Raw genomic sequence first — 20,087 nt, forward strand, 5'->3', positions numbered from 1 at the left:
AAAATCCCAAGAGCAAAAGACAAAGAGAGAATATTAAAAGCAGCAAGAGAAAAACACTTAGTTACCTACAAGGGAGCTCCCATACGACTGTCAGCTGATTTCTCAACAGAAACTATGCAGGCCAGACGGGAGTGGCAAGAAATTTTCAATGTGATGAATAGCAAGAACCTACAACCAAGATGACTCTACCCAGCAAAGCTACCATTCAGAATTGAAGGTCAGATAAAGAGCTTCACAGATAAGAAAAAGCTAAAGGAGTTCATCACCACCAAACCAGTATTATATGAAATGCTGAAAGGTATTCTTTAAGAAGAGGAAGAAGAAGAAAAAGGTAATGATATAAATTATGAACAACAAATACATATCTATCAACAAGTGAATCTAAAAATCAAGTGAATAAAAAAATCTGATGAACAGAATAATCTAGTGAATATAATAAAATCAGGGGCATAGAAGGGGAGTGGACTGACAATTCTCAGGGGGAAAGGGGTGTGGGGGGTGCGGGAAGAGACTGGACAAAAATCGTACACCTATGGATGAGGACATTGTGGGGGGGTAAGGGCAGAAGGTGGGGTGGGAACCGGGTGGAGGGGAGCTATGAGGGAAAAAGGAGGAACAATTGTAATAATCTGAACAATAAAGATTTATTAAATTAAAAAAAATCTGATGAACAGAATAATCTGGTGAATATAATAGAATCAGGGGCATAGAAAGGGAGTGGACTGACAATTCTCGGGGGGAAAGGGGTGTGGGGGGTGCGGGAAGAGACTGGACAAAAATTGTACAGCTATGGATGAGGACAGTGGGGGGGGTAAGGGCAGAGGGTGGGGTGGGAACCGGGTGGAGGGGAGCTATGGGGGAAAAAAAGTGGAACAATTGTAATAATCTGAACAATAAAGATTTATTTTTTAAAAAAGAAAATTAGGCTAGAATTTCTGCTTTTCAAACCAAGGTACATCTTACCATTAAATTTATGCAGAAACATGGTGCATTTTAAAATTAATTACAACTATAGGGACAATATTAATTAAAATACAAATGTATTTTTAAGAAAAAAATTGAGCCATAAAATTTTATTTTGTTTTAAAAAAAAACCACTAAAATTTTCTTTTGCTGTTTCTCCAAAAGTTAAACAAAAAAGTGCTAGTCTAGAAGCATCATTTCAGGGAGGCACAATAAGAAGCACCAGCCATTAGAGTCAGACAAATCTGGACCTGACTACCTGCTGTTATTTACTAGCTCTATGATCCTGCCCAAGAGGTCAAGTATTTCTCTATCCATAAAGGTGAAATAGATATTTAGTATGCAAAATGCCCAGCAGAGAATTTCTGGTTAAACATGGACTTTTGAAATTTCATGTTTACCTCTGCTCACTCCAGAAACCCCATTACAATGACAGGAAAGGAAAAGGAAGGTAAAATTACTTAGACAATAAAGAATTAGAATGTCACTAGAATTGCTTCTTGGTCTTTTGGCTAAGATCAAGTGCAGAATGATTTTCAGCAATGACAATAAAACGAAGTCTTCAAATCTGAAAAACTGATATATAAGCTGAAATTCTGTAGTCAAACAGACAAGTTTGAATAAAGATATTTTCAGATATGTAAGGTCTTAAAAATATTGCCTCCCAGGCACTCTTTCTCAGGAAGCTAGTTGGTGTTTCATGTTTCATAAGAAGAGTAAACCAAGAAAGAGGGGAGAAAGGGAATACAGGAAAGGGGAGATCCAACGCAAGTGAAAAGAATTCCCGAGAGCATTACCTAGAGGGCAGCCAGGATAAACTGGAATGGGAGCACAGAGAACTCCTCCAAAAAGGCCATCTCTAATAAGGTGTTATGTTATGGTTTGTTTCAGGGGAACATTTATTTTAATTTAAAAAAGTAAATAGAAAATACATGAAAATTTAAGCAACTGGATCTAAGTTGCTTTTTTAAATATGTAAACAATCTTAAGACTTAGTTGATTTTTGTTACAATAAAAAACATAAAACTTTGTTCAATAAATACAAATACATAAAGGAAGGTGAGATAAAAAAATATGAGAATGACAATGACATATCAAAACTTCTAAGATGCAGCGAAAGCAATAATAAAGAGGGAAGTTTATATCGTTACAGGACTATCTCAAGAAACAAAGAGAAATTGCAAGTAAACAACCTAGCATTAGATATTAAAGAACTATAAAGTTAGAACACAAGCAACCCAAAGTCAACAAAAGAAAGGAAATAATAAAAATTAGAGAAGAATTGAATGAAATAGAGAACAAAAGACTATACAAAAAATTAATATAACAAAGAGCTGGTTCTTTGAAAAGATTAATAAAATTGACAAAATCCTGCCTAGACTAAGGATAAAAGAAAAATGACTCATATAAACAAAATCAGAAATGAAAAAAGTTACCACAAACATCACAGATATACAAAGGATCATACTAGAACACTATGAAAGACTATAGGCCACCAAATTCAATAATCTAGAAGAAATAGGTAAGTTACTAGAAAAATATAAGCTCCCTAGACTGAATCACAAAGTGAGGAAAATGAAACAACCATCAAAAACCTCTCAAAAATAAAAGTCCAAGACCAGATAGATGGCTTCATGAGTGAATTCTACCAAACATTCAAAAGATTTGAAACCTATTCTTCTCAAACTCTTTCTAAGAAATTGAAGAAGAGCCAATACTTCCTAACACATTTTTTGAGGCCATTGTAACTCTGGTACCAAAACCTGGCAAGGATAACACAAAAACAGAAAACTACAGACCAATAATATCTCTGATGAATATAGATGCAAAAATACTAAACAAAATACAAGCAAATCAAATACAATAATACATTTTAAAAATAATACATCACAATCAAGTGGGTTCATTCCAAGGGCACAAGAATGTTTCAACATACATAAACTGAACAATGTAATACACCACATTAACAAAACAAAGGATAAAAATGATATGATCTTAATAGATGAAAAAAAAAAGCATTTGATAAGATATAACATCCATGTATGATTAAAACACCCAATAAAATAGGAATAGAAGGAAAGTACCTCAACATAATGAAGGCCATGTATAACAAACCCTCAGCCAATATCATACTCAATGGTGAAAAACTGAAAGGTTTCCCTCTAAAATCAGGAAAAAAGACAAGAATACCACTCTTGCCACTTCTATTCAACATAGTTCTGGAAGTCCTAGCCAGAGCAATCAGGCAAGAGAAAGAAATAAAAGACATCCAGATTGGGAATGAAAAAGTAAAAGTGTCACTTTTGTAGACATGATTGTGTATATAGAAAACCCTAAAAAGACCCATCTTAGAAAAAATAAACAAATACTTTATAGGATACAAAATCAATGTGCAAAATCCCCTGCTTTCCTATATATTAACAATGAAACTTCATAAAAAGAAATAGAAAAAAATCCTTCCGCAATTGCAACAAAAAGAATAAAATACTAGGGATAAACTTAATAAAAGATACGAAGTACCTATATAATGAAAACTACAAAGCATTATTAAAAGAGATTAAAAAACACAACAAAACAGAATATATCCTGTGTTCATGGACTGAAAAAATCAACATAGTTAAAATGGCCATATTACTCAAAACAATATACAAATTTAATGCAATCATCAGATTTGTATTGAAACACAAAAGATGCCAAACAGCCAAAGCAATCCTGAGAAAAAAGAACAAAGCCAAGGTATCACACTACCCGACTTCAAATTATACTACAGAGCTGAGATCATCAAAACAGCATGGTATTGGCAGAAAAATGGACACACAGACCAATAGAACAGAACTGAGAGCCCAGAAATAAAACCACATGTATATGGACAAATAATTCTTGACAAAGGAGACAAAAAACACACTATGCAGAAAAGAAAGCCTCGTCAATAAATGGTGCTGGGGAAATGGGAAAGCCACATGCAAAAGAAAGAACTAGATTACAGTTTGTCCCCACATATACAAATTAATTCAAAATGGATCAAAGAGACTTCCAGTCAAGATGGAGGCATAGGTAGAATTCCTTCTTTTTTACCGCAGCATAGTATTCCATTGTGTAAATGCACCACAGTTTTTTAATCCACTGATCTGCTGATGGGCACTTACGTTGTTTCCAAATCTTAGCTCTGACCACCAGGGGGCAGACACTCAACACAGGAGCTGCTATGACACACACTGGCCATTTACAGAGAAATGGCACCACAGACCTGGTGCCGACAAACCAACACTCGGCTTCCCCCAAGTGGGACACAGGCCCTGCCACCACCCTGGAGTGACAGCCCAACAAATTGCAGCCAACGCTACCAAGACCCCATGGCGCAAAATGTGGCCCAACGCCCAGCCCAGCCCAGCCCAGAACCGGTGGCTGTGGGCACCAGGTAATGACATCACATAGCAACGCCCAGCTTCCTCTCCCTAGCGACTAGCCTCCTTGGAGTTTCTTCAACCCAGGAAGCCACCTTGCTTTATAGCCAGGTGCAAACATTTTAGTTTAACCCAGTGGTCAGCAAACTGCGGCTCGCGAGCCGCAGTTTGCCGCTCTGTTGACTAATGAGTTTGCCAACCACTGGTTTAACCAAATGTTTGTGAAGCTTTTTCCAGTGCCTCATCTCATTTGATATTCACATTAATCCTGGAGTAGGTAGATAGGAGACTCGGTAGAATCCTATTTTCTTTTCATTAGCAAGATGCAAATAGCAATATTAAAATATTTCTTCTAATTAATTTCCTTTCAATGTGCACGAATCCGTGCATCGGGACACTAGTAAAATAAATAAAGACTGTTAAAAAAAAAAAGAAGAAGAAGAAGCCACATTAAGACTGGTATGGTGCTTCCTGAAAAAATTAAGAATAGAGTTACCTCTTCTGGGTACCTACATGAAAATTTTGAAACCATTTATTTGCAAAGATATATGTACCACTATGTTCACTGCAACTTTATTCATGGTGGCCAACACATGGAAACAGCCGAAGTATCTCAATAGAGGATTGGATAAAGAGGATGTGGTACCTATATATAATGGAACACTACTCGGCCATAAGAAAAGATAAAATAGTGCCATTTGCAACATGGGCGGACCTTGAGGATATTATGGAAGTGAAATAAGTCAGTCGGAAGAAGCTAAACCAAGAACTATATGATTTTACTAACTCATAGACACAGATAACATATGGTGGTTACTAGAGGGTAGGGGGTGGTAAAGGGTAAAGGGGGGCATATATATATTGTGACAGAAGATGATTTGATTTTGGTTGGTGGGTATACAATGCAATATATCATGTATCAGAGAAATGTACACTTGAAACCTATATAATCTTATCAGCCAATTTCACCCCAATAAATTTAATAAAAAAACAGAACTCCTGAATAAAGATATTTCCTGTAAAAAAATAATAAAAGTCACATAAGTAAATGTAATCATAGCATATGACATAGCTCAGCTGTGAATAATACTTACAATTATATAATTTAATCTAGAATTATAATAAAACTATATTGGGAGAATGAAGAATAGAAGTATTGTGGATGAGTCTATAAGTGAGCTAAATTGTCCCATGTATAAAATTAAGACACCTTCCTTAAAAAAATATCAAGAAGTTAACAGAGTAAGCATATTACTTAAAATATGGAGGCAAATACCATAAAAAAAAGCTAAGAGTTGAAAGTGAAAGTGATCACCTCTGGGGAGTGGGAATCACAAGTGGGAGGAATGAGATGAGGCCTATTTTTTGTTCATGTGGTTCTGGTCAGTGTGGCTCAGTTGGTTGAACATTGTCTTGTGCTCCGCAGGGCACATAACCAGGTTACGGGTTCAAACCCTGGTCAGGGTGCGTGTGGCAACCAATAGATGTTTCTCTCTCACACTGATCTCTCTCTCTCTCTCTCTTTCCCTTCCTCTCTTTAAAATCAATAAAAACATATATTCAAAAAAATTAGCCCTAGCCGGTTTGGTTCAGTGGATAGAGTGTCGGCCTGCGGACTGAAGGGTCCTGGGTTCAATTCCGGTCAAGGGCACATGCCCGGGTTGTGGGCTCAATTGCGGTGGGGGGCATACAGAAGGCAGCCGATAAATGATTCTCTCTCATCATTGATGTTTCTATCTCTCCCTTCCTCTCTGAAATAACAAAATCTATATATTAAAAAAAGTACATTCATGTGTAACAGATAAAAATAAAATGTAAAATGAAGTATCACAATGTATGGCATAAAAGAGTAGACATTTATCTAATCCCACCTCCCCACCATGGATGCCCCATTTCTTCCATTCAGAAATGTAGATAATTTGATCCTTTGAAAAGTCTGTTCTCACTCTAACAAAGTATGACAGGAAAAGAATCCCAGTTTCAATGAAAACTTTTATTTATTTAACAGATGACCAACTTTGTCTCCCTCTCTCCCTACAACTGGAATTTCACCTGGTTTTCATGCAAGTAGCGAAACAATGACAAAGCTAATCAGAATAAGCTACTCCAAGAAGAGAATTAAGCTAACAACTTACTTTTTTAACAGACAAAATATAAATATATGCACTGTAGAATGCATAATGGTTTAGTCACTATGAAATTCAAATGGGATCCTGAAGAATGGAAGCAAGTCCAGGGTGCAGTAAAGTTGAGCTGAGATGCTGTGCAAACCGTTTAAGTGTTCCTGGGCTGCATCTCTTGGTCATTAGATGAATCTTGACATGGGGGAAGATTTTAGCTAATATCAAGTAGAGATGTGGAAAGCACTAAGTTCACTAACTAAGGGGATGTGCACAGGAACCAAAGGGCAGGAAAAATATTAAACATTGCTGAGAGCATCCACCCCAGGAAGGACTTTACCTGTTTTTGAGAGAACACACACAAAGAGACAGTATTACTATAGGATTCACTAAGCCAGATCTGTCACTTTCTATCTTCCCAATAATATGCCAGCTCTTCTTTACGATATATGGCCAGGAGTTGGCTATCCTTTACATTTTGGGTCCCAGGTCTACTAGACCATAACCTCTTTGAGAATAAGTTTTCCTATAGGCCCCTCCCCACCTCAAATGGATGGCAGGAGATTAATTTCAAGCTCCTCCATTTGTACTGCCCAGCTAAAAATGACTGCTAATGACAATACTATCACCACTCCATTCTACCCACCTCTCACTGCATAACCCTCATCCTTCCCCCAAATAAACCAAAAAATCAAGGAAGAACCTCACCTTCCAGGAGCTCTAAACTGGCACCACCCCCAGTGCTCACATGGCTGACTTTATCCTCTGTGTTCCATTTGGCACAGCAAGTGGCAGTGTCTCCGCCACCTGTTGAATGGAAGCCAAGTAAAAATGGGAAAAGAGGAAAAAAAGAATTGGCACCAAAACTTCAGAGTCATGTACTTGCAAGCCCAAACCAGAAGCTGATGAAACCCCAACTCCATCTCATTATGATGTTCCTCCATAAATTATATAACTGTTTAGCTCTCAAGATTCACTGTGCCAAGAAACCCAGGAAAACTTACCTATTTCCCTTCTACTTTCCTCTGATCAGAATTCTGCCAGCTCACATTGGTAGGAGCTCCATAGATGACCCCTTACCTATGATGGTGATGCAGCCCCTGGAAGTGGCTTTCACCACCTCATCCATGAGGGCTTTGGTCCCTTGGGCAAAAGCTTCCCATTCAAATACGCCCACAGGTCCATTCCACACAATCTGCTTAGCCCTAGTGACAGCCTCAGCGTACTTCTTGCTGCTCTCAGGACCACAGTCCAAGCCCTATGGGATAGAGTTAATAGAAAGGATGAGCTATCAAGAAAATCTACTTAGAGAAACAAATACCACCTTTACCAAGACCAGAACTTAAGGCTGAACACCAGAGTTTCTTCTAGAACCAAGATACTCTTCAGTCTTTTAAAATTATAATCATGTTCATGCCCTTTATGGAAGATCAAGTCTAAGGGAAAACCTCAAAGGTTATTTGATAAAATAACTTTCTTAGCCACACTATTATCATTGTGTATTATTGTGAAGAACTAGATTGGTGGTTTTCAATCAGGGTCAGTTCTGCCCCTTCCCAGGGGAGATACATGGCAATGTCTGGAGACATTTCTGGTTGTCACAACTGGGGAGTGGGGGATGCTACTGGCACCTAGTAGTCAAAGATGCCTTAAACACCCTCTAATGCCATAACAACCCTCCATAACAAAAAAACCAAAAACTACCTGAGATGGCAATAGTGCCAAGTTGAAAAACACTGAACAAATCAGTGGTTCTCAAACTCTGGCATATATAAGAATCACCAGGAGGGCTTGTTTGAGTATAATTGCTGGGCTCTACCCCCCACCCCCCACCCCCGCCAGAATTTCTGATTCAGTAGGTCTGGGGTGGGCCCAGGAACTTGTTTTTTTGTTTTTGTTGTTGTTTTTAACAAATTCCAAAATGATACTAATGGTTCTTGGGACCACACTTTGAGAAACACTGAACTAAATAAAATCTACATGACTAACAAAAGAAAATGACTAAGCAAACTAGTATGTCAACATGATACAATTTTATACAGCTATTAAAATGGAGAACACTACAATCAACTAAGTTAGTCTTGAATATACACATACATTTTTCCTTGCTTGTAATCACTATACTTTTACTATCTTTATGTTTTCATAGATTTCTTATACTGGTTTCTACATAGCAAAATATAATTCAAAATAGCCCCATCCCTAGCACATAGTTAAATACTTAAGAAATCAACAGATGAACAAAAATGGTTTTGTTCCCACATTACTTATGAAGACAACAGCAATCTGATACCATTGCTTTTCCCCCATGGATTCTCCTCTAAGGAGGATCTCAATGCAACATTTGGAGGCTTCTCTAACAGACCTCCTGTGGAGATTCTTTTAAAATGCTTGTTGGTTGGCCCACCCGGCGTGGCTCAGTGGTTGAACATTGACCTATGAACTAGGAGGTCGCGGTTTGATTCCTGGTCAGGGCACATGCCCAGGTTGTGGGCTCAATCCCCAGTGTGGGGCGTGCAGGAGGCAGCCGATCAATGATTTTCTCTCATCATTGATGTTTCTATCTCTCTCTCCCTCTCCCTTCCTCTCTGAAACCAATAAAGATACATTTTTTAAAAAAATGCTTGTCGGTTGGTTGAATGAATGATACCAAAATATTTTTGTTCACTCACACTATCAACCACCCAAGTGACTCACCATCCAGCCAACAGGTATGCCAGAAGCCACAGTGGCTTGGCCAGTCTTGGCATTCTCATCAAACTTGTCAGCAGTGACAAAGTCAACCGGCAAGGTAATCTTCACACCATTCTTCTCAGCTTTGGACATCAGGTCTTTGACAATCTTGGCTCCCTCTTCATCAAACAGAGAAGTGCCAATCTACACAAGGGACCAAAATGATGAGGATCAGCCTCTATACTAAGAACATGATTACCTCACAAAGTAGACAGGAAGAAGATACAATACAATATAAAAGAACAATTCCAAGATAAAGGAAAAACAACTTGCCAAAACAAATAAAAATGGGAGATTTTAGGGCTCATGTCAAAAGCTGGTTTTCTTTCTATTTCTCATCAAGAACTATTTCAAATCCACTTGTCATTGGTTTCCTACCTCCATGTTGTTGAGCACCTTAAGGAAGGTAAAAGCCATTCCACCACCGATAATCATCTCATTGACTTTGTCCAGCATATTATTAATCAGCTGGATCTTGTCTGCAACTTTAGCTCTAGAAGGGAAAGCAAGAATCATCACTGAAAGAACAAATAATGGACAAAGGAAGTGATAATACACAGAGCCTGAGTATTTATATCAAGGCACAGAAACAGAGAAATGTCCCACAAAGTGATGAAAGTATTGGCTAGCTTTGCCTATGTTTCTTTAACCCAAAAGGCCAATTCATTTCTAAGAAATCCTTTTATGGTATGGCTCTAGCCAGAGGTGGGCAAACTTTTTGACTCGAGGGCCACAATAGGTTCTTAAACTGGACTGGAGGGCCGGAACAAAAGCATGGATGGAGTGTTTGTGTGAACTAATATAAACTCAAAGTAAAGGAGCGGAGGGAAGAGCAAGAGAACTGGATAGAACAGCCGGATCCGGCCCGCGGGCCGTAGTTCGCCCACGGCTGCTCTAGACCAAAAATGGCTAAGAAGACCTACTATCATCTAAAGGAACCATGAGTTCCAAATAGGTCTATTTTGTCTCTTTTCCCCAAAAAAATCAGAGGGTCAAGATTACTAATTATGCCTGAGCAAGATTGCTAATTGTGGGTTTCCCTGAGCCTACTCAAAACTGTCTTAATTCTAGAGCAAGGATCAGATTATTTACCAAACTAATACATACTGAGCAAAAATAGAAAGATATTCACTGGGACATTTGCTTTATGGCATTCATTATTCTTTTGGACCACCTGATCCAACATATCTACAGAGTACCTATTATGTACCAAGCACTACTCTAGGTCTCAAGAAAAATCACTTGACAAAAACAAAGACCCTTACCCCTTTGGTGCTTATATTCTAGTAGAGGGAAATAAGACAATAAATACAGATGTCCTTCCATCTCCCTGTGAAAGAAAAAAGCTCTAACGAAAAACAAGTTCACTTGAAGCACAACCTTTAATGTCCCTCACTAAGTAATAGCTTGCCTTCCATTCACATTCCTATATATCTAAATCCCACTTAAATGAACAAATCACCTGGGCCTGTTTCCTCTTCATTCAATAAAAAAGATGATGGCTACCCTGTGAGAGGCACTATGCTAGGATTTGTGAAATGGGGTTTCAGAACAATAGTGATGTGGGGAAATGGATGACAAGAGACTGTTTATCTCACTTCTCAAGATTGGTCATCATGAAGGGTCAGAGTGGAGTAAATGTTATACAGAGAGAGAAGGAGGGAGGAAGGGAGGTGGGAATTAAATAAGAGGAAAGTAAAGAGACTCAAACTCTTCTAAAGAATGTGGGATATAACTCAAATTCCCTACTTCTTCAATAAATCAATGAAATGAAAATACTAAAGAGGGGACTGCCCTAGCCAGTTTGGCTCAGTGGCTAGAGCAGGGGTGGGCAAACTTTTTGACTCGAGGGCCACAATGGGTTCTTAAACTGGACCGGAGGGCCGGAACAAAAGCATGGATGGACTGTTTGTGTGAACTAATATAAATTCAAAGTAAACATCATTACATAAAAGGGTACGGTCTTTTTTTTTTTTTATTTCAATCGTTTTATTCATTTCAAACATTTTAACAAGAAGAATGTAAACACTAATTATTATAATTTGAAACTTCAAAAAATGGAGGAATCATAGCACAATAACATACCTTATATTGAAGATGGCAAAGGCAAAATAAAATTGCCTAACAAAGGTACAAAAGCCTTTCAAATTAAACTTAAATATAATAAAATAATTTAAAACTAAAACAAATAGAAAAGAACAAAATATGTAAACAGTAAATTAAACATTTTCTTTAGTGCAACTTCCAAATTATGCCCGGGATGTAGATGTAGATGGCAATATAGACTGGGTTGAAAGGTTTTTGGTCTTTAAAACATCAACTTCAGTGGGAACAGTGTTGTTGGTCTCCTTTTTAGCTAATGCTCTGATACTGTGCTCTCCAGGGCCGTGTCTCCCTACATCACCACGATAACGTGTCTACGCATTCCCAGGGTGATGTCGGGGGACGCGTCCGCGGGCATTACAAGGAGCCTCTGGAAGATTGAGAGGTTGTTCCTTCTACTGAATGGGCGGATATAAATCCGCCCACTCAGAAGAAGGAGCTGCGGCCGTGTTTCCCGCCGTTGCCATGTTAACACTGCTGCTGGTGAAGGAGCGGAGGGGAGAGCAAGAGAACCCTCCGCTCTTTCGGCTCCGCGGGCCGGATAGAACAGCCGAACGGGCCGGATCCGGCCCGCGGGCCGTAGTTTGCCCACGGCTGGGCTAGAGCATCTGCCTGTGGACTGAAGAATCCCAGTTTTTATTCCAGTCAAGGGCACATGCCTAGGAGAAACCAAGATGGCGGCATAGGTAAGCCCCTAAACTGCTGCCTCGCACAACAATTTCAAAACTACAACTAAAAGACAGAACGGACACCATCCAGAACCACAGGAAAGCTGGCTGAGTGAAAATTCTACAACTAGAAGGAAAGAGAAAAGCTCACAGAGAATTGGAGGTACGGCAAAGGGTCTTTGCGCGCGCAGAAAGGAAGGGCGGCTGAGAGCCTGGCTGACTTTCTCTGGCGGAAGGGGGAAGGAAGCCCCTGACCGCACTGAACCCCAGTTCTGACTGCACTGAACCCCAGTTCCGGGCAAGCCCCTGGGGACCCAAGCTCTTATGGGGTGAGTCTGGACTCTCGGGCAGAGACTCAGGAGCTGGGGAAGGCAGAAGTCTGAAGGCGCGCGCGTGCCAGTGCGCACAAAGGCTGCGGAGGTTGCCACAGACTTTCCTTAGTGGAAGGGAGTCGGAGGCTCCTGACTGCACTGGGCCCCAGTTCTGACTGCAGTGAACCCCAGTTCCAGGCGAGCCCCTGGGGACCCACGCTCTTGTGGGGGGAGTCTGGACTCTCAGGTGGAGACTCGGGAGCCGGAGAAGGCAGAGGTCTGAAGGCGCGCATGTGCGCGCAAGGGCAAGGCTGACGGGAAGCCAAGACTGAGACTCCACCCCATCTAAGCTGAGCACAGAGGCTATTGCAATTTGGCAAGTCTAATCCTATAAGGCTGTCTCCAGCACCGAACTTCTCCCAGCATAGACACAGCTGATCCTTACAGCCAACTGGCCTGGAGGTCAATTCCTCCCAGTGATACCAACAACAATCAAGACTTAACTACAACAAGGCTGTACACACAGTCCACAAAGGGGTGCACCAAGAGTGTCCACCTCAGGTTAACTGGGGAGGCAGACCCACTGGGCCATATTGGAAACCTAGCACACAAATCTACCTTACCAACTCAGGGAAGCAGTGAAAATGCGGCGTCAAAGAATCAGATCACAAACGAAAGAAATGGAGGAAAACAAACGACTGGATATAGAATTCAAAACCACGGTTATAAGGCTTTTCAAGAATATCCTAGAAAAGGCCGATAAATATAACGAGACCCTCGAAGATATGAAAAAGGACCAACTAGAAATTAAACATACACTGACTGAAATAAAAAATATTATACAGAGACCCAAACACAGATTAGAGGAACACAAGAATCAAGTCAAAGAATTGAAATACAAAGAAGCAAAAAACACTCAACCGAAAAAGCAAAAAGCAAAAAAAAAAAATCCAAAAAGTTGAAGATAGTGTAAGAAGACTCTGGGACAACTTCAAATGTACCAACATCAGAATTATGGGGCTGCCAGAAGAAGAGAGAGAGCAAGATACTGAAAACCTATTTGAAGAAATAATGACTGAAAACTTCCCCCACCTGGTGAAATAGACTTACAAGTCCAGGAAGCGCACAGAACCCCAAACAAAAGGAATCCAAAGAGGACCACACCAAGACACATCATAATTAAAATCCCAAGAGCAAAAGACAAAGAGAGAATATTAAAAGCAGCAAGAGAAAAACTGTTTGTTACCTACAAGGGAGCACCCATACGACTGTCAGCTGATTTCTCAACAGAAACTATGCAGGCCAGACGGGAGTGGCAAGAAATTTTCAATGTGATGAATAGCAAGAACCTACAACCAAGATGACTCTACCCAGCAAAGCTACCATTCAGAATTGAAGGGCAGATAAAGAGCTTCACAGATAAGAAAAAGCTAAAGGAGTTCATCACCACCAAACCAGTATTATATGAAATGCTGAAAGGTATTCTTAAAGAAGAAGAAGAAGAAAAAACTAAAGATAAAAATGATGAACAACAAATACATATCTATCAACAAGTGAACCTAAAAATCAAGTGAATTAAAAACCTGAGGAACAGAATAATCTGGTGAATATAATAGAATCAGGGGCATAGAAAGGGAGTGGACTGACAATTCTCGGGGGGAAAGGGGTATGGAGGGTTCATGAAGAGACTGGACAAAAATCATACACCTATGGATGAGGACAGTGGGGGGGAGGTAAGGGCAGAAGGTGGGGTGGGAACTGGGTGGAGGGAGCTATGGGGGGAAAAAGGAGAAACAATTGTAACAATCTGAATAAAGATTAAAAAAAAAAAAAAAAAAAAAGGGCCGAAACCAGTTTGGCTCAGTGGATAGAGCATCGGCCTGCGGACTGAAGGGTCCCGGGTTCGATTCCGGTCAAGGGCATGTACCTTGGCTGCGGGCACATCCCCAGTGGGAGGTGTGCAGGAGGCAGCTGATCGATGTTTCTCTCTCATCGATGTTTCTGGCTCTCTATCCCTCTCTCTTCCTCTCTGTAAAATATCAATAAAATATATTTAAAAAAAAAAAAAAGGGCACATGCCTGGGTTGATGGTTCAGTCCCCATACGGGGCTTGCAGGAGGCAGCCAATCAATTATTCTCTCTCATCATTGATGTTTCTATCTCTCTCTCCCTCTCTGATAATCAATAAAAGTATATTTTTTTTAAAAAAAAGAAGAGGAGGGGACTATCACAGAATAAAAGATACCTAACAACCAAATGTAATACATGGACTTCATTTGGATCCTTATTCAAACAAACTGTAAAAAGACATTCCTGGGATGATAGATAACTTCTGAATAGATTAAAGTGTTAAATTTTGTTAGGTAGTTATTTAAAAGAAGTATCCTTATCAGTTATGAGATGCATGCAGAAGTATTATAAGTGAAATTATATGATATCTAAGGCTTACTTTATTATTTTTATCCTCACCCAAGGATATGTTTATTGATTTTAGAGAGAGAAAGGGAAAAAGAGATAGAAACAATGTGAGAGAAGCATCGATTGGTTGCCTCCCATATGCACCCTGACTGGAAATCAAACCCACAACCTAGGTTTGTGCCCCAACCCAGAACTGAACCCACAACTTTTTGGTGTGCTGAGTGATGAGCCACCCAGCCAGGGCTAAGGCTTGCTGTAAAATGCTCTTGATAAAAAAATAAAAAAAAAAGCGTTAGACAGTAAATGAAACAAGATTGGCAAAAATGTCAAAAATTGTTGAAGCAGGGTGACAGGCACCTGGGGGTTTATTATACTATTCTTTCAACTTCTGTGAGTGTTTGAGTGCTTCCACAATAATGTCTTTTAATAAAAAAAGTAAAATTTTTCCCATAATCATTAATGGTCTAAGGCAGTGGTCAGCAAACTACAGCTCACGAGTCACATGCGGCTCGCGAGCCGCGGTTTGGCGCTCTGTTGACTAATGAGTTTGCCAACCACTGGTCTAAGGAGACTACACTGCAAGAAAGGTGGCCAACACACACACACACACACAAAAAAAAACCCTCCACATCAGCTTCCCCAAAACAAATATTTCAAGCTAAGTTTAAAACCTAATCATAACCACTAGGTGGCACTCACTCCCAAATTCCATGTCTACAGAAGATTGGAAAATAAAATCAGACAGCTCAATTCCTAATCTCCAGGGAAGCAACAATCAGTCTGAACTTTTAAGGTCACAAGACACAGATGACCCGTACCCACCTGAATTATTTTTAGGACCCTGAAACTGGGCTCACAAAACCTGGAGAGCAATTATGCTATGTGAAATTGACACTCAACTCCAGAGTCAGCTTTCATAGGGAAATGCTGAGTGTGTTCATTCCCATGAAAACTAAAGCCCTGCTCATAGAAGGGTCAGAGGCTCCTAGTCATAAAGAGGCTGGTACCTAGTTAGCCATGCCAAGTGAAAGAAAGTTATCTTTTCCAAGCAGTACCAGGTCCCTGTCTCTACTCTATTGCCTAAAATTTACCCAGCTAGCCTCTTGACCCACACTTCTGAAATTTCTATTTTAACTAAGCCATCACAATATAATTATTCACATGGTATCTTTACCCATAGGAGAAAATATAAAATGGTATGTGATCTGGAGAAATGAGTTCTAAATGATATATTAAACACAAATGAGGAGATTCTCCTAGTTATGGCTATGAAAGGCTCAAATGCATCAAAAATTAAAATTGTTTGATGAGCACCTGTGGTGAACCTTTCCCATTCTTTCCTCCAGAACCATTTTTTATTCCTTCTCAGCCCTATTCTCTGTCCTAAGAGGCTGACCTGCATGGACTTCCTCAAGGGACTCCCTTGCCCTCTGGCTTCTAGTTGGGTTGCAGCCAACTGGGGGTGAGAGGAGTACATCAGTAGGAGGTTGAAGGGATATCAGAATATTATTTCCCTGGCTCCCTCCATGACAGATATCTATCCCTATGTCCCCTGTCCTATCAGAGAGCCCTCTCCATACAACTACCCTCTCTGGATTTTGGAAACCATTCCCTCTCTTTGTCCCTTCAGGCCTAGGGATGGTAGTAGCTGTTGCTTGGCCCAGATTACTACACTATTCCCTTTAACTTTCTCTGAAAGCTACCCATACCTTTGTAGATAGTCTCTTTATTAAGTTCTGCCTCTGTTACTCAGTTTGATTGTGCTATCTGACAATAAACACCCAAGTTATGGCCTCCTACCAGACAAACACATTACTGAAAGCATTATCTTGAAGAGTTCTTCATACCCGCCCAGGATGGCCAGGAAGGGTCGCTCTGGGCTTTCCAACGCCTTGGCAAAGTAGTTCAGCTCCTTCTTCATCAAAAAACCTCCAGCTTTCTGTGGCAGATTGACACCAACCATAGAGCTAGAAAAGACCAGAGACATTCAAATTGTAGTCAGTCCCTACCAATTCTCCCAATTCTAGAGACCATCTCCTTATCACTGAAATACTTTGGAGATTCCAAGAGACCATGATTTTCATCCCTAAACTGCAACAAAAACACTTAGGTATAAATTTTTTACTAATAGTGCAGTGTCAAGGGGCAAATGAAAAGCAATTGCCTTAAGCAGAATTTAATATACCCAATTATTAGTAGTCTTCAGGCCAAGGGTTTAATTCCAATAAATAATCAGCCAGTTGATGACAAGAGAAGATTCCTAAATTTCTTCCTACTGACAGCATAAGATTCTGATCCCACAATGTTCACAGAGGGTGAACTTTACATGAAACATCCACAATGAGAACGAGCAACTGCTTACTGAAGCTCAAAAAAAGCTCCACAATTCTCAACTTTTACTTTTATTTCCTCTTTGGATCAGAGACACTCAACAAGAGCCATAATCTAAGTGGTAGCTACAATTAGAGATAGAATCTATAGGATCACAGTAAAATACAGATGTCTCTAAAAGCAACCCAGAGATTGGGCTGCTTGAGTAAACAGAAGAATACTGTTCGCAGCTCAACATCAAATAAGACTCGTAGTACCTGTGAGCTCGGTGAGCAGTGCCAAAAGCATCATTGACATAGACATCCCCTAGCTTGGAAAGTGAAGCTCGGAAGGCTTCTACTTTAGCTGGCTCCGCTTTAACCTGCAGAGAAAAAAAAAGGAAAAACCAACAACAGTAAATGTTGATGGCTGCAAAGACAACTATAAAAGCATTTCTTACAAAGAGTCTTCTTGAACATTCTTTAAAGACCCTGAGTTGGTAAGACATCAATATTTACAACTAGCAACAGGGTCTGCTCTTTCCTCCAAGTACTCCAGGTCATTTGGTCAACTTTACATGTTTTTACTCTCCTTTGCCTTCCCTCAAATTGCAAACCTAAGATTCCTGACCCGTGGTTTAACTGCTTAATCACATAAGGCTAATAATGACATCTCATTTTTCACTGGCCTCTCCCCTACTTCTAGGACAAGATTCTGATTAGTCTTCTCTCTCCTTGACTCATTTCCTCATTTTTAACATATTCTCCTTATAAAAGAGAGGAAAGAATGCTGGCTACCAAAGCCTTTCTGCAAAGGGAGAGGTCCTCACACATATTCCTCATGAAAGCAACAACATCAGGCTGGGACAGAGTAGGCAGACAGAAACATGACAAGAGAAAAGGACCTCAGAAACATTTTATGCTGACTAAAAGGAGGTATTTTATATGGCCTTTCCTGAAGTTAGGCATTTGAGAAAATAAGAAATACACTTCTACAAAAAAAGAAGAGAGGAACAAAAAGTATAAGTAAAATAGAGGGCTCTGAAATATCAGCTCACTATCCAGGGATACCACCTCCCAAAGGGGACAAAAAGCAGGATGGCAGGATGAACAAAAAGTCTCTGGGAGGAGACTAAGCAAAGATGCACAGGAAGCCAGATGAAGGGAGAGATGGCACAGCACAAAGCAGATGTTCAGTTTAGTCACTGCCCACTCCCATCCTCCTATGTATCAAGATGAATGCAGCTGCCATAAAGAACATGAGAGCTTTCTTCTAATGACCCAAAGAATACAGGTGCACTAATGCTAAAACTAAAGACTGCAAAGCCCCCATAATCTCTCTAGAATGGAATATCATCAGCTACTGGTGACTGGAAGATGATTCATATAGTAATGAAAACAATGCCTCGATTGCAGGAGACCTGAGTTCGAAGCCCAGTTCTGACACAAATTCACAGTGTAACTTTTGGCAAGTTGCTCTCTATCCCTAAAATCTTCCCATATTAAAAAGGCATAATAACCCCACTATTCAAGAATTATTTGAGGCAAAATGGCAAATTGAAAGCTCTTCATGAAAAAGTGCTTTAGAAATTAATAATAATAATCAGAACCCACTTCTCATTTTTCTTCTGCCAGTAACTAGAAGGAAGAGAATGCCCCAAAAAGACCAATGCAGAGACACTGGATAAAGGAAACATTTTATGTCCTCGCTTTGTTTTTACCCATTTTAAACTCATGACCTGCTCCTAAAACTTCAAGCATTGAAAGCTATTGGACACTAAATGTAAAGTCAACTGAAGAAAAAAGTCATAGACTAGCGTAGTTCCTCACTTCCTTAATAAAAGGTTTTGCCTCAATTTCCCAGTTGCCTCCTGCCCTAAGTCCTAGAGTCTGTGCAGCTCGAGTTTCGGTCTAAAAGGGCACCAAATTTTAGGTCAGCATTTTACTTCTACTAGTAAGATCATGCCAAAGGCACGATAAGGCAAGACGACCAAGGCCTGTGGTGCTAAGAAAAGAAACTGCTTGAAAGAAGGCACTCCAGTGACCTTAAGAAATGTCAGGCCCTAGCTGGTTTGGTTCAGTGGATAGAGCATTGGCCTGTGGACTGAAGGGTCCCAGGTTCAATTCCAGTCAAGGGCACATGCCTGGGTTGGGGGCTTGATCCCCAGTAGGGGGAGTGCAGGAGGCAGCCAATCAATGATTCTCTCTCATTATTGATGTTTCTATCTCTCTCTCCCTCTCCCTTCCTCTCTGAAATCACTAAAAGTTAAAAAAAAGAAAGAAATGTCAGAAGAGTGAGACACTAGCCTCAGAGCATCTTGTTCCCCAAGACACAAAAGACCTTAAGAATGCAAAGCACTCAAAGGATGCCTTTAGCTTCCCTTCTACCAATAAGGCAAATCCCAAATCATCCTCCAAGAGCCAGCTGTATCGTTTAATATTTGAATTCCAGTTGTCAGGTCTTAGTAACTTGGTTTTGTGGGTTACCTATCTATGGTTGCTTTCGGAATTTTTTTTTGGTTCCTTTTTTTATTGTGTGTGTGTGTGTGTGTTTTCTATGGTTGTTTTTGCATGACAACAGCAGAGTTGAGTAGTTCCAACAGAGACTATATATGGTTGTGATTGACTGTATGGCCCACAAAGTCTAAAATATTTACTGTTTGGCCTTCTACAGAAAAAGTCTGCATATCTAATGGACTGAGTTATATATAAAGCTCAGCAACAGAAGAACCACTGACTCTAACTTTAATCAAATGACTGCCTTTCTAAGACTCAGTTTCTTTTTTTGTTGTTGACTTGAGAATGAGGGAGGGAGGGAGGGAGGGAGGGAGGAAGGGAGGGTGAGAGAGAGATTTGTTGGTCCACTTATTTATGTATTCATTGGCTGATTCTTATATGTGTCCTGACTGGAGATGGAACCACAACCTTTGCATATCGGGAGGACTCTCTAACCAACTGAGCTATCTGGCCAGGGCTGAAATTTAGTTTCTTTATGAAATGAAGATACTTGTACTTCCTGATCTTAAAGAGAAATCCAAAGAAAAAATGCTTTACAATT

General features: G+C 40.0%; 1 protein-coding gene across 1 annotated transcript in view; it reads right to left on the reverse strand.

Moving 5' to 3' along the window:
• Positions 1-6,339: 6,339 nt before the first annotated feature.
• PGK1 (phosphoglycerate kinase 1) overlaps positions 6,340-20,087 on the reverse strand; it is a 56,298-nt gene continuing 42,550 nt past the window's right edge. Inside the window, exons 5-11 of the mRNA XM_080653266.1 lie at positions 17,309-17,412; positions 16,568-16,687; positions 9,599-9,713; positions 9,185-9,364; positions 7,568-7,745; positions 7,196-7,294; positions 6,340-6,827 (exon numbers count right to left, since the gene is read on the reverse strand). Coding sequence (XP_080509392.1) covers positions 6,787-6,827; positions 7,196-7,294; positions 7,568-7,745; positions 9,185-9,364; positions 9,599-9,713; positions 16,568-16,687; positions 17,309-17,412 — 837 coding nt within the window. The 3' untranslated portion in view covers positions 6,340-6,786. The remainder of the gene's footprint in view (positions 6,828-7,195; positions 7,295-7,567; positions 7,746-9,184; positions 9,365-9,598; positions 9,714-16,567; positions 16,688-17,308; positions 17,413-20,087) is intronic.

Source organism: Plecotus auritus (assembly GCF_963455305.1).
Source record: "Plecotus auritus genome assembly, chromosome: X".
NCBI classification, from domain to species: domain Eukaryota; kingdom Metazoa; phylum Chordata; class Mammalia; order Chiroptera; family Vespertilionidae; genus Plecotus; species Plecotus auritus.